At 38.3% G+C, this 14,699-nt stretch overlaps 1 protein-coding gene across 1 annotated transcript in view; it reads right to left on the reverse strand.

The window, feature by feature from the left end:
• carmil1 (capping protein regulator and myosin 1 linker 1) overlaps window positions 1-14,699 on the reverse strand; it is a gene marked incomplete at its 3' end in the record, with an annotated part of 45,866 nt that overhangs the window by 7,305 nt on the left and 23,862 nt on the right. Inside the window, exons 8-32 of the mRNA XM_079259295.1 lie at window positions 14,177-14,250; window positions 13,366-13,441; window positions 12,983-13,071; window positions 12,721-12,815; window positions 11,794-11,880; window positions 11,608-11,711; window positions 10,346-10,423; window positions 10,170-10,246; window positions 9,968-10,072; window positions 9,721-9,790; window positions 9,513-9,594; window positions 9,312-9,411; window positions 9,156-9,210; window positions 8,809-8,981; window positions 7,610-7,678; window positions 7,437-7,530; window positions 5,049-5,147; window positions 4,793-4,921; window positions 4,505-4,618; window positions 4,243-4,418; window positions 2,375-2,462; window positions 2,131-2,292; window positions 1,970-2,024; window positions 953-1,203; window positions 169-284 (exon numbers count right to left, since the gene is read on the reverse strand). Of these exons, the coding sequence (XP_079115421.1) occupies window positions 169-284; window positions 953-1,203; window positions 1,970-2,024; window positions 2,131-2,292; window positions 2,375-2,462; window positions 4,243-4,418; window positions 4,505-4,618; window positions 4,793-4,921; window positions 5,049-5,147; window positions 7,437-7,530; window positions 7,610-7,678; window positions 8,809-8,981; window positions 9,156-9,210; window positions 9,312-9,411; window positions 9,513-9,594; window positions 9,721-9,790; window positions 9,968-10,072; window positions 10,170-10,246; window positions 10,346-10,423; window positions 11,608-11,711; window positions 11,794-11,880; window positions 12,721-12,815; window positions 12,983-13,071; window positions 13,366-13,441; window positions 14,177-14,250 (2,618 nt within the window). The remainder of the gene's footprint in view (window positions 1-168; window positions 285-952; window positions 1,204-1,969; window positions 2,025-2,130; window positions 2,293-2,374; window positions 2,463-4,242; window positions 4,419-4,504; window positions 4,619-4,792; window positions 4,922-5,048; window positions 5,148-7,436; window positions 7,531-7,609; window positions 7,679-8,808; window positions 8,982-9,155; window positions 9,211-9,311; window positions 9,412-9,512; window positions 9,595-9,720; window positions 9,791-9,967; window positions 10,073-10,169; window positions 10,247-10,345; window positions 10,424-11,607; window positions 11,712-11,793; window positions 11,881-12,720; window positions 12,816-12,982; window positions 13,072-13,365; window positions 13,442-14,176; window positions 14,251-14,699) is intronic.

Genomic DNA, 14,699 nt, shown 5'->3' on the forward strand with positions numbered 1-14,699 from the left:
AACAGAACAAGAGAAATTTTTAAAAACTAGTTGACTGTCAGAGGTTTTAATGCTGTTTTAATACTTAACGCAAGTGGTATTAAAACAGGCGAAAGGGGAAAAAAAGAGAAAGTAAAGAAATGTGTCTTAACGCCACAGAAACAAACCAAAGTTTGGAAAAATACTTACTTAAAGCTGAGTTTAATAACTTTTTTGGAAAAGAAATCATCCACACCCTCGTCCAGCCTTCCCATCATGCTGCTCTGTTCTGGTTCATGTGGCATCGAGCTGCTGGGGATCTCATGCTGAAACAAAGGCAACATGAACAAAGTAAAAAAAAACCCACAAGATTTGAGGTATTTAATGAATTATGTGTCAAAACCAAAATCAGAAAAGATATTTTCCTGCGGTATTGACTGACAGAACATTCTTTATGATAAAATACTTTTATAAAAAAGAAAAACATAAATAACTTCTAATGGGTCAGACGAGTTTAGATCCCAACACCAACATTTTCTATATTTAAAGTTAATATCATAATAATAGTTTTATGACAGAATCTTATTTACATATTTTAAAGCTAAAATCAGTCAAATCAAGTATTAATAAATCAAACAGTGAATTTTAAGATGGGACAGAAGGCTCATGAGGTAAGGCAGGTTGTCCAATGAACCCATGGTTGGCGGTGCGAATCCTGCTCCACCAGTCAACCGGTCATCGCTGGTGTATGAATGTTATGATGGAGCGGCTGCTGGTGTGCATTAGGAGGGAATAAATAATTAATTTAATCTTAAGGGCACTTTGGGTGCCTTGAAAAGCACTTTATGAACCTAATCCATTAAATTAAAAGTCTCTATAATTATAGCTGTTTTGATTACTGCCTTGAAGGAAAATCTTCTATTTGCATTATAGTAAGACAGAAAAACTGGTTGCAAACATTACTTAGGGATTTTTTTCCTGTTTGGAAACCTACTGGAGATTTACTGGGTTTCATCCTCCTTCTAGGCTTTGGTCGGAGTTTGGTGTGGTTCTCCAGTGTCTTGATCTCCACAGGAGGTAGTTCTCCCAAACCAGCAGACTTTGCATCCGGTGAAGTAGGAGGAGGGGGGAGGTCTCCATAGTAGGCCGACATTCTGTCTGATGTCTGAGGAGGAGGAGGAAGAGGGGGATCTTCAACGTGGATTGGAACCTCTTCCAAAGCTTTGTCCAGGTCAAACTCCATCTCTGTTTGGCAAACAGAAGGCAGTAAAGAAGCACAAGCCAAAAACAAGAAAAAAGGGGGATACCCCCTGGTGCAGACTGGGATTAATTTCCTTAATTTAGTAAATTAAAGTCTGGACATAAATTACTACTACCGTGATTTCCGGGCGATTAGCCGCTACTTTTTACATACTATAAATCCTGCAGCTTAAACAACAACACGACTAATGTATGTATTTTTACTGTCTAACAAGTCATTTTGTGCTTCATGTACACACCTATGTGAAAACACACAAAAAATGCATACGATGCAGCCTTTAAGTCAAAGGCGATCAATGCAGCTGCTGAAGACGGAAATAGAGCTGCTGCACGCTCAGCGAAGGTGCAGCTTTTATTAACTTGGAAATGATGACATATCATCATATCCTGTGACATCTCCTGTGGGCACAGCTGTAATTTATAGGTGAGTGAACTTTGCAGCTTCTGCTCAACTACAACGTAGTTACTATTTTCAGACTAATAATGTTCTCTGATTTGCTTTCAAGTTAAGGTAAAATGCATCCTTCCCCAGTAGCTTGATTAGCAAACTCAATCTGTTTCACAGCTCGAAAAAGGTAGAAACTCCTATATTACTCTGTTTCTATCTCTTAAGTACTCTTTTTTTTAATATATTTTTATTCATTTTAAATTGCTTTTTGAGGTGTCTGTTTCTGTGTGCTACAGAAATATAATTGACTTATTTGCTTACAAATTGGGGAAATGAAAAATGAGGGTTTTTCTTGTTACTCACCAAATGCCACAGAGATCGGACGAAGCATCCTGACCAAAATACTCTTCCTCTTCGATTTAGGAGTCATCTAATGAGCAAAGCAGATCTTTGTATCACTGACTGCTACAGACTTTTAAATCAATAAATGTTGTACAGCAAACGATCAGTGACTCAGTCCCGACCATGCAGGAGTCTATGTCCTCCAGCCCGTGTTTCTGGTCCCGGGTCGGATTTTGATCATGGTGATAGTCTTTCGGCTGAAGAACCACCTCATCCAGTACCTCTGTCTCCATCTCAGGCTGCTGATGCTCCAGAGGTTGGTCCTTTCTGATCAGATGGTCGGCCTGAAGACAGAGCGAGCAGAGAGGGACGACAAGATAGAAAAATAGACAATAAGGCCAGAAAACACAAACAGAGGACACTAACCAGAGTGTGTTGTGATCTGGACAGAGCCTCCAGGATCTCATCCACGATGCGGTCAGACAGAAAGGATGCCACGCCGAGTTTCACCTCACTGTTTCATGCAAAATAACAAAAAAGGAAAAATTAAACAGAATCTATGTCTGAACAAGACGCTACGCGACAGAAGCTCCAAGTGTAGGACGTGACCGGAACAGAACTAAATCTAGGATCTGAGCCCTGAATCAATAATCGATGTAAAAATAATTAGTTTGTTCTTGAAAAGCCACCACCTTAACCAACATGATATACTGTATAGTGGCAACATATCACATAAAGACATCATATGTCTACGTAAAGGGATAAAGTCCAAAAACTGACTACATTCTGCCTTAAAACAGCCTGGCCCTTCACATTATTTTCCAAAACTAAATAACTAAGTGGAGACATTAGGAGAAAGACAGCAAGCACTCCTCTACACGTCAAAAGAAGACATGCCACTTGACTGAACCACTTCCTTGTGAAAAAAGCACAACAGCATCACTAAACTAGCCTCAACAGCTGCTATTACAGATGTTTAGTAGAAGGAATCTTCTCCCATGAAATCCTGGGTTGGTCTAAAAGCTGTTGTTGAAAATAATGCTTTGCAGAGAGTTATAACATATAAATATGAAAGAGGCGTAGTGGTTACCACTGCAGCCTCACAGCAAGAAGGTTGCTGGTTCGAGCCTATTCTGGGGGGGAGGTGCTAATGGGGGGCCTTTCTGTGTATGTGTGGGTTTTCTCCAGGTATTCCCACCATGCAAAGTGACGCATGTTAGGTATTTTGGGTACTTTGGAGCAAAAATGAATGGTTGCTTGTCCCTCTGTGATGGACTGGTGACCAGTTCAAGATGTACCCTGCCTCTTGCCCAGTGATTGCTGGGATAGATTCCAGTTTCCCGCGACCCTTAATTGGACTAAGTGGTTAAAAAAATGAATCATCATCAACTTAAATGTTATCATTGTCTTCTTCATCTAATTTGTTGTTTGTTCTTGCACTGTATATTCTTGCATGCTTTGTTGCTATACTTATTATGTCAATATGCAATGAGAAAGTTATTTATTCACAATAAAGTTCTCTTTTATGCTCCTATAATTAAATCTATTAAAAAAAAAAAAAAAATCAACAATCTTTGTTAAAGCATTAAAAAAACTACACATGCATAAAAAAACAACTAAACAAAAGTAATATGTTTTTTTTTTTTTTAATTATTTGTTAGAAATGGTGAATTTATTTAGGTAAAATTACAAAAAATCAGAACGATTATTAAAGCACGAAAACGCTACTGATAAAAAAAAATTACACATTAGCTGCACTAAATTACCAGTCATGGACTAAAATACCAGTCATGGACTGGTTGGCTGTTAAACAGATATAAAAACCCACAGCACAGTAACCATGGGGAGTGGATTTGAGGCATACTGAGGAAACTTCAGGTGATTTACAGTTTTATAGTAACTTAAACTGCTAAGCTAACCTGTTGAAGCTCTGCTCATGTATGAAAAAAAAGATGAGGACATTTTTAATACAAACAGTTCAATCAATTTTCTGGGGAAATTAAAGCTATGAACAACATCCCCTCTTTCTCCTGCCTCCGTCATTTGAAAAAGACCATGGGACCTATTTAACTTTCTCTAAAAACATCCAGTGACATGGTTATCTAAAACAATTTTTCACACATACCCTGAAATTATCCAGATATGTTCCAGAGGAGCAGCATGTGTGAGCCTAAATGTCTGCGACATTCACATCGCAGTCCTTGTAAACGCATTCCAGGCAGTTTCACACATCGCAGAGCTACTGATTACGCCTTAACTAAGCTAACTATGCTAACACATGCAGGAGTTCAGACCTGATCTTATTGATGATGTCAACCCCAGATTGCTCCAGCAGAGTTGTGGTGACGAAGCTGCGAGGGACAGTCATCCTCCCTGCACTAGTCTTCATCAGCTCCTGACGAAGGCTGCTCCTCTTCATCACATGAGGGCAAAGACCCTCAGCAGCATCCACCATGGACACCAGCATTGTCTAGGGTGCACGAGTTGGTGTAGTTTAAACCTTCATATAGCTTAGATGACACCAGATTGCATGTTTCTCTTTGATGAGTTCACTACCTGCAGCTGTTCGTCCATCACTCTTGCCACTTCTCCGGCCATCGACTCTAGTTTTTCCTGAATTGCTCCAACGCACTCACCTCTGGGCCTCAGGTGGTACAGGTTGGGGAGCAGCTGGAAAACAAGGGAAATACAGAAACATGTTAGTAGGAAAAAGACGTGGAGGTTAAAATGGAAAGAGCAGCTGGAATTCCTCACTGTGAACTAAAAAGAAAAACATTTAATAATATTTAGATTGGAAATGCATGAGCTCAGTTCTTTACTTGCTAATGACCCATCACTTCTTACCCTTTTAGAGTTTCTAGCATCCTTCATGAGGTTCTCTGCCACCTTCATGTCCTCCTGAACAGAGTTGGTCTCTGAGAACTTCAGGGAGTTCAGGTGATCCTGCACCCTCACACACATCATGTCCATCATCTGCATTAGTAAGAAGTTACAAAATGTTATAAAGCTGTACAACAGCCATTAAAAGCAGTGAAGGATGAATTGAATAATTAAATCAAAGAAATGCTGATTGAGTGTATTTGCATGGTGCAGTGCCTGCCTGCTGTGTGGTAGTGGTCACTATGCCCTGCTGCAGCCTGTACGCCTGCTCCTGCAGGTATTTACGGGTCTCATGGTTCCTCAACAGGTACTGCTCCATCTGCAAGATGTAATACATATAACAACATATAATATCATATGACATATAACATCATATAACATCAAATAACAAAATATAACTTAACGTAACAACATATAACTTCACATAATATGACAAAAATTAACATCATATAACAGATAACATCATATAACATACAACATACAAAATCATATAACAACATATAACATCATATAACAGATAACATCATATAACATCATATAACAACATATAACAACATATAACATCATATAACATATAAAATCATAAAACAACATATAACATATAAAATCATATAACATCATATAACATAAAATCACATAATAACAGATAACATCATATAACATAAAATCACATAACAGATAACATATAACAACATATAACAATATATAACATCACATAACATCATATAACAACATATAGCATCATATAACATATAAAATCATAAAACAACATATAACATATAAAATCATATAACATCATATAACATAAAATCACATAATAACAGATAACATCATATAACATATAAAATCACATAACAGATAACATATAACAATATATAACATCACATAACATCATATAACAACATATAACATCACATAACATATAACATCATATAACAACAGATAACATCATATAACATATAACATCATATAACAACATATAACATCATATAACATAGACTACTCACAAAAAGTTAGGGATATTTGGCTTTCAGGTGAAATTTATGGAAAATGCAATATGTTCATGCTACAGTGATATAATATCATAAAAGTAAGACATTTAAGTAGAAGGATGCACTACTGATTTCCTCATCTCAAAAAATTCATTCAACACAAAAGGTAACAACAATGGTAGTTACACCACAACAAAAAATTTGAACGTCTCAATATCTCGTCATGTGCCCTTGAGCATCAATTACAGCTTGACAACGACGTCTCATGCTGTTCACAAGGCAACTTATTGCATGCTGAGGCATGGCATCCCACTCTTCTTGAAGGGCAGCCCTCAGGTCATTGAGGTTCTGGGGTGCAGGGTTTCGAGCCTCTACACGACGGCTCAGCTGATCCCACAGGTTTTCAATGGGATTCAGGTCTGGAGAGAGTGCAGGCCATTCCATTTGAGGTACACCAGTCTCCAACAGCCGTTCCCTGATGATGCGGCCTCGATGAGCAGGAGCATTGTCGTCCATGAAGATGAAATTAGGCCTGTGCTGTTCATGTAGGGGCACAATCACTGGATTAATGATGTTATTCAGGTAGTATGGGCTTGTCACTGTACCATTCACAAAGTGTAGGGCAGTTCTGTACCAAGTGGACACCCCTGCCCACACTGTAACACCGCCACCACCAAAAGCTGGCCTGGTGACAACAGTGGCTGATGCATAGCGCTCTCCCTGACGTCTCCAACATCGTTGCCGGCCATCATTTCTGCTCAGTGTGAATCGACTTTCATCAGAGAACAGCACTGAGGCCCACTGGTTCCTCATCCAGCGTAAATGCTCCCTGGCCCATGCAAGACGATGATGCCTGTGCCTGGTGGTGTGGTCAGGTACCCGTGCAGGTCGTCTAGCACGCAGACCACGCTGATGGAAACGGTTTCCAATGGTCTGACGTGACACTTGGGTGCCTCTCACCTCTCTTAAACGTGCCTGGAGTTGAGTGGCATTCATCATCCGGTTTCTCAGGGCAGTGTTCACAATGTAGCGGTCATCAGCACGGGATGTGGCCAAAGGACGTCCACTTCTAGGCCTTTCTGTGACTCTTCCAGTCTCTCCATATCTCTGTTGCAACCTGCTGATGACACTCTGTGACACTCCAAGCTCAGTGGCCACTTCTGTCTGAGAACGTCCTGTTTGAAGCATCGCAATGGCAAGGGACTGTTGTTCCATTGTTAGGTGTCGTCTTGGTCTCATGATGTCAAAATGTGAACAGCATGATGAGGACAACTGTTTAAACACCAGCTCTAATTGAACCAGGACATTTATTGGTCAATTCAAGGATCACACACCTGCCGTGATTTTTGCCGTTAAGCTCCTTGTTAGAGAACAGCAACTTGTGCAAAATTTATTGAAACATTTAACAGTTGGACATGTGCATTTAAAAGCTTAGAGAAGATCACATTAAGTTCACCTGTACAGGTTTGAATGCATTTTAGGCTTGTTGTGAAATTTCACCCAAAAGCTGAATATCCCTAACTTTTTGTGAATAGTGTATAACTGTGTTGCATTTACATATAAATGCAATACAGGGGATGCGCTTTATGAAACAACCAAATATAAAAGCAAATGACCTTCAGTAATGCATCCTCAGTCTTCTCTGGATTTGCCTTCAGAGCCTGAGCAGCATCCATGATGGGAACGGGCATGAAACGAATGGTGTAGTTCCTGATGGAGAAAGTTCATAGGCTTACAGCACATAGCACTGTTGGAGCCCTAAAATATGTTACTTCGGCTTTAAACTTACTTCTCCAAGGCAGCGGCTACATCCTGTAAACCTTGAGGGCTGATGTTGTTTCGATCCCACACCAATGTCCTGTAAACATACACAAACCAACATAACTGGCACAATAAAACAAGAAAAGAACAAAACTTGTGGAAAGATTTATACACACAAAAAACTGCTATAAAACCATCACACTTCGAAACTTCCCTATAAATCACACATATAACTTCACACCTGCTCAAAATGAACAAACATCTCATCATTTTCAGATTTCAACCCTTTCAATGTAAGATTAAATATCTAAATGACTTGTAAATTTTTATTTAAAAATTTATTTTCCACACAAATATTTGTGGGATGTCACTTTTTTGTGATTAAAATCTTGAACATGTCAAAGGTTAGCAGTAAAATTCATTTGATTGCAACAGAATTTTTTTTGTTGTGTTTTCAAAGTTGATGAACTTCATGGCCAAAAATGCTGCATCGACTTCGATTAAAACTGTTCATTTTAACCTCATAGTCATTACAGTTTAAGACTCTGTATCTTTAAAGTCAGCATTTCATTTGGAAGAACATTTTTACTGGATCTGCCCCCGCTGAAGCCAGAATAAGCCATTTCTTGTATTTGTTTTGTTATGAAGTTGTACAACAACCATTTGTTTGCGTGTGTGTGTGTGTATGAGACATAATTTGTGTTGATTAAAATGTTTTGCAAATGTAATGTAAAATTCTTTTACTTAAAAGAAAATCAACCAGTGCACAATTTCATGATAGAACTGGCAAAAATGGAGTAATTTCCTTCATTTGTGGGATTACAGTTTAATCTGGTGGAAACTAGTAAAAGTCTTTTCTCCAATTTGTATGCTAACATTAATAAATGAATCATTTTAAACTTCAAGAGAGATAGAAGCTTTTAATATAAGAACCTTTATTTGACATATTCAATATATTAAAATATGTCAAAGTACAGAACAAATGTAGAATAAAAAGATGCGTGCCACTCGCTCTCACACAGCCAAAATGACAACAAATGTAATAAGTTAAAAAGTCCTTTTTTCTTTCAAAACACAAGTTATTGAGCTGTTTTTTTAAGATGAGGAATCACTAAAGTTGAATCCTTTTGTTTGTCTTGTCTCAGCAGCACTGGACACTTTATTGAGCCTTCAACTTCCCCCTCATGATTAAATCTGTTGAACTCACAGTACTGCTTCCTTTCTCACCTGAGTTTGGAGTTAATCTGCAGGGCTTTGGCCAGCATCTTTGCCCCCATGTCTCCCATGGAGTTTCCACTGATGTCCAGTTTGGTCAAAGAGGCGTTGCTGCCCAGAGCGTTAAGGACGATAGAGAGGTCAGCCTTCAGCTTGGAGTCAGCCAGGGACAGCGAGGTCAGCGGCTGTAAAGAGGGAGACATTTCACAGACGAGTTGTTGTCTGATTATATTATCTTGACTGCTGTCTGAATCATTTAATAGATATTATGATAGAATGAAAGATGAAAGCTGCTCAGATGAGATGAAAATAAGAAATTTGACAGAATATTTAATAGATTCTGAAAATGCTTCACTCACTGAATCCTCTTCTTGAATCATATAGACTAAGTTGTTCAGGACCTGAGCCACATTCCTGTGGGAAGTGGTTCAGTTTTATTAAGAGATCAACTGGATGGTGGAATTTGATTATCTGGATTATCTTAAAACAATATTGGTTTTCTGTTGTTCACAAACTTGGATTTTATATTGTTGAAGTTTTTGCCCAGTGAAAGATGTCTGATGGAGCGGTTCTTAGCCAGCCAGACGAGGAGGGTTGTCAGGTCCATGTCAAAACCTGAGTGCACAGCAAGTGAGAGATAACTGATTATTGATCACCATTAAAGTTAATGTATCACCAGCTAAAATAAACAACGATAGAAGGTAAAACATCCTCACTGTTGTCTGAAATGTCCAGGCTAGAAATGTTGGGGATCTCAGCGATGCAGCCTTCCAGAATCTGGGATCCTCCTGAACGCAGCTGAGAGATAAGACATTTACATCCTCCCAATCATACACCTTTATATTATTTATTCCTTTGCATGAATGAGTGCAATTCATGTTTAAACTGCTTGTTGAAGTGTGTTCAGATTTGGGAGGTTTTTACCTCACAGCAGCTGAGATCTAGAGATACATCACTCAGGTTCGGGTTGCAGCCGAGGCCCAACAACAATGCCCTGCAGACGGCAAATCACACTTTCTTATAATAGTTAACTTGGAAAGCTTGTTATTTCTTCGTGTGAACATTGTTTATTTGCTGTATAATGTCAATATGGAGGAGGTAATATTCTAAGTAATTTTTTTAAAACACAATTGCCCTTGTAGGTTTGTAAGTGTTGTTTGCTTTTTCTTACTTCAAGGCCTCCAGAGGGAGCTTGGTTCCTGACAGACTGACAGAAGACAGAGTCTGAGCACAGCTGAAAAACTGCTTAAAGGATGGGGGGATTTCTTTACACTTCCTGTGTGAGTGAGAGAAGTGTTGATATTAAAATGGAAAGCAGAAATACTCCAGACCATGACAAATTAGATGAACGTGTCGGAGTTTAAACAACTGACCTGTGAGAAAAGACCGTCTTTGACATGTTGAGGACAGAAAGATGCTTTAAAGATCCTCTCAGCAGAGATGCACACACCTTAAAAACATCAAAATAATAATTCCAATGAAGCAGGTAGACCAAAGTGCAGACATAAAACAGCAAGTATATTTTTGTATTGTTATTTTTTGTTCATACCAGCTCCAGTGAACAATCACTGTTGGACAGATCCAGAGTTTCCAGGCAGTTGGCATGACTCAAGAAGCTGTGCAGATTCTGTAAAGAAAAAAAGGCAAGAAACAATATCACTGATAAAATCCCCAAACAGCTCAGGAATATATTGATTACTAAGATGGCAGCTTGAAAACTGCTTATTTAAGGCTCATTTCTCGCTACAGTTGTGCTCTTTTGTCTTCATCCCCTTTCATTTAAGAAAAGGCTGAATTTACAACAGTCACTCAAACAACTGGAGACTTAAAAAAGGAACAATAATTAAAAATTTGCAAAACTATAATTTAGTAATTTAAGACACTGTTTCATTCATTTAATTGAGTTGAAGAAAGAAAGAAAAAAACAAACAAACAAATTTGACCCTGGATAAATTAGAGCACTTTTCTCTTGAATAGTGGGACAAAATACCTGTCAACAGGTGCAGAAGTCTGACTGAGAGGAACAGAAAACACCTGACTGGAGCGGAAACATTAAAGGATTGTTCAACAAAATATTAGTTTATGAGTGACGTAAAATGTAATAAATTATTTTATTTGTTTGCTTTTTTAAAAAAATATTTCTCTTGAACCAGAATTAGAAAATAATGTAATGATTTTCATAAAATTTTTATTTATCATTACTTTAGTCAATTTCAGCTTATTTTACAGGCAGCTGTTTCTTTCCTTCTTAAATAAAAGGGTATGAATAAATATGAACACAACTGTATGTGGCTGATCCTACACACTTCCTATACTTTACATAGGTGCAGTTATTAGGCAATGTATCCACCAGAGGGCAGCGGAGAGTTTAAAGCTCACCTCTGAGTTATGTCAGGTGTAGACAAAAGCAAACATGAAGATCATGATGATGTACTTTCAGAAAGTGACATAAAAACAGGCAGCGCAGTAGACTGCAGGGGTCTTTAAATACAAGGAGGCATTTTCTTCTTTGTTCCTTTCACTGTTTGCACATCAGCTTTACTGCACAACATTGCTTCTATGGTTTCTGGTGGTACAGCTTCATTTGCTGCATTGGGGTACGCATCTCCATGTTCTCTAAAAACAGGCCAAACTACGCACATATAGACTCACAGAAGGCTCCGTATGGCTATTTAATATAGAACATAAATGGGCCTTTATTCCATTGTCTTCTGCAAAGCTTTAGTAAAGTTCATGATGACAATTTTGTTTTGTTTTATGTTTTAATCTAAATGCTACATAGGATGTTTTGTATAGGACGGAGCTACATACCAGCAGGTCATCCCCTCTGAGGGAGTTTCCAGACAGGTCAAGGTGTGTGAGGGTGTTGGCAACAACAGGATTGGCACAGAGAGCCTGACTGAGGCTGTTCACACCTGCAAGAAATGACAAATATGCTTGTTTGAAAAACCATTTTGGATTTTGTTATGTTTTGTTACCTTTTTCCTGTGTGCTCACCTTTGGGAGACATGGATGTCCTGGAGAGGTTCAAGTGCTTTAATCCCATGGGCAATTTGGTGAGTTGAGCGCTCAGCGCAAAAGCACCTGAAAGCCAAACAGTTTCAGCAGATTCATTTATGGAGCTCCATAAAGGGAAACATATCAGTTACAAGAAATTCTTCATTTTAAAGGCAAAGTATGTAAGATTTCAAGGCTATTCTTTCCACCACTAGGTGGCAAACACCAGGTCGTGAGTAAAACCACAAAACTGCTACCTCCACAAACGACCACAGGTTGGCAGTAATGAGCAAAACTCACCCCCCCCCCCCCCCCCCCCCCTTTTTTTTTTTACTGGTCAGAAAACATTCAAGAAGGGTCTTTGTCATTAATTAAACTTGTAATTTAATAATGCATCAAAAATGGACAGACTGGAACCTACATGTTTAAAAAACTACCAAAATATGATTGTAGCTATTTTTTTTAGTTAATTTATTTTGAAAATATTGAAAATCTTACATACTCTACCTTTAAGGAAATTTTTAAAAAATGATTAAAGTGTGTTGACAAACTGCAAGAACATCTTGAGAGTTAAGTTGATGCCCAGCTTAAAAGTAAATGTGAAGAATAAGCAAAAAGACCACATATTACTCTTAGTGTCATATAAGGAAGAGCACACAGATCGGACGCATTGACAACCTGTGTGTGTGGGCCAAACACTGTATTCAATTCAATTCAACTTTATTTGTATAGCGCCACTTCACAACAGTGTTGTCACAGGGCACTTTACATACACGAATCAACATACACGTCATTTCGAGCCAATTCATACATATCCTATAATAGAAACCAACTGATTGCATCGAGTCATGACTTCGATCCAATCCCCCATCCTGAGCATGCACTCGGTGACAGTGGGAAGGAAAAAACTGTGTGTGTTATTCTAACCTTTATCTTCCAAAGAGTTGTTGCTCAGGTTGAGTGTGTGAAGTGTAGAGGAAGGGTTGTGTGAGAGAGCACTGGCCAGTTTCTGCGCAAAATCACTGAAGAGGCAAAAACAAAAGCTCAGGATCAGAGAACAAGTTGAACTTTTGTGCTGTAGGCAAACTAAATAAACCCTCATCTTTGATTTAAGGCAACATGTAGATTTACATTGACAGCAACTTGCTGAAAACATAAAAACTTCACTTATTTTTTTTTTCACTCTGACCTTTTAAGGCCGGCATTATCAAGCACCAGCTCTTCGAGCCGACTGGATCGAGCCACAACCCTGCAAATCTGGTCACACACATCTGCAGACTAAAAGGGAGAAAGATATCAGAAACACGTCTTCTTAATGCCTCAAATCTTGACTTTTCCAGCTTACTCTGTCGTGCAATAATTTCCTCTTAGGTAAAATTATTGTTGTGTGTACTTATTTATATTTATTTTACTGGTAGTTTAAGCTCTCCACTGCAGTATGCCTGCCAGAACATTTACAGTATTATGTAGTTAATTCCCTTGTGTTGGATGTAAATTGCGCCACAGAGCGCAGCACCATTAAAACGAAGCCAGGTGAAAGGATACTGGGTGAAACTGAACTCAGGATTTTACCAGTTTGTAGTCTTTTGTTGATAGTTTGGTGAACCACTGGTTGTATTCCAGAACTGCAACAATTGCCACAAGATCCCTACAAATGACAAATACAGCCACTTTATTCAACAGGGTAACAGATATGAAATGAAATGAAAAATACTTTATTCATACTAATTTGCATTAATATATCTATATTGTTAAACTGATACAGAAAAATGAACAGCTCAAGCTGTTTTGGAGAAGATGTTAAAGCGAGAACTTTTCTTGTTCAAAATGACGCCATTTTGTTCTTTGCTTTTGGCTTCTTCTTGATGCATCAGCTCAGCAGAACCTTTCTTCTCGAGAGGCTCCAAGAAGTATCATGTGATTGGTCAGACATTTGAAGAGGGCATGGTTAACATGGAAATGCATGAAGCGGCCAGTTGCCACTTCCACATATTTTCCAATGCCGGAGGAACAGATAGTTTTAATAAAAGAGCTGCTCAAGGTACAAAATGTGGTATTTAAACACACAGACTCAATTGTGTGCAAAACCAGCCCTGCCACAGACAGGGTTTTTAGTTAAATATTAAATGATTGGGTAAATTGCACAAAAAAAAACCTTCACATCCCTCTTGTAGTGATCCCCGTCACGTTGCAGTTTCTCATGGAGTATTAGTTGACAAGAGGAAAAAGAACGTTTTTCTGTTCTTATGAGAGTAAGAATAAAGTTCTTGCTTCTCGTGGAGTGTGTAAAAAGTTTAAGACTCACATTGGTTAAAAAAAAAAAAAAAAAAAGACAAAGTCATGCAATACATGACAAATTCCAGGGGTTTTGGAGTGTGCCTACCTATTCTCCAGGTGAGCAAAGTCTTGTAAGTTGAGCTCTTTAGTGTCCTGAGTGAGATAGATGGTGTCCACATCCTGGGGGAGAAGACAACAAACACAAGAGAGATTAAAGAAAAAAAGAAATAGTTTCATGACAGTGTGCTAAAATTTCAACAAAACCAGAGCAGAAAAGCAAAGACAGACATGAAAACACAAATGATGGGAATCAGACTCAGCTCCAGCAGATGTGTTTGGAATCTGCCTCAACAGGATCTCCATGTGAAGAATGAACATGTAAAGTACAATGAAGCAGCAAAAAAAGATAAAATAAATGCAAAGAAAGGAAGACACATCCACGCAAAAGTGGCTCATGAAGGAAAAGATAGAAAACCAAAACAAAAAGAGGAAGCAGAGGAATACAGGCGCACAAAAGAGGAAACTAAAGAACTATAAAGTGACGCATTAAGCAAAGAAACAAGATGCAAGGAGATGTAGAATTTATATATGTATATTTGTATATATATACACATATATATATATATAAA

This window comes from Telmatherina bonti (assembly GCF_933228915.1).
Source record: "Telmatherina bonti genome assembly, chromosome: 19".
NCBI lineage: Eukaryota > Metazoa > Chordata > Actinopteri > Atheriniformes > Telmatherinidae > Telmatherina > Telmatherina bonti.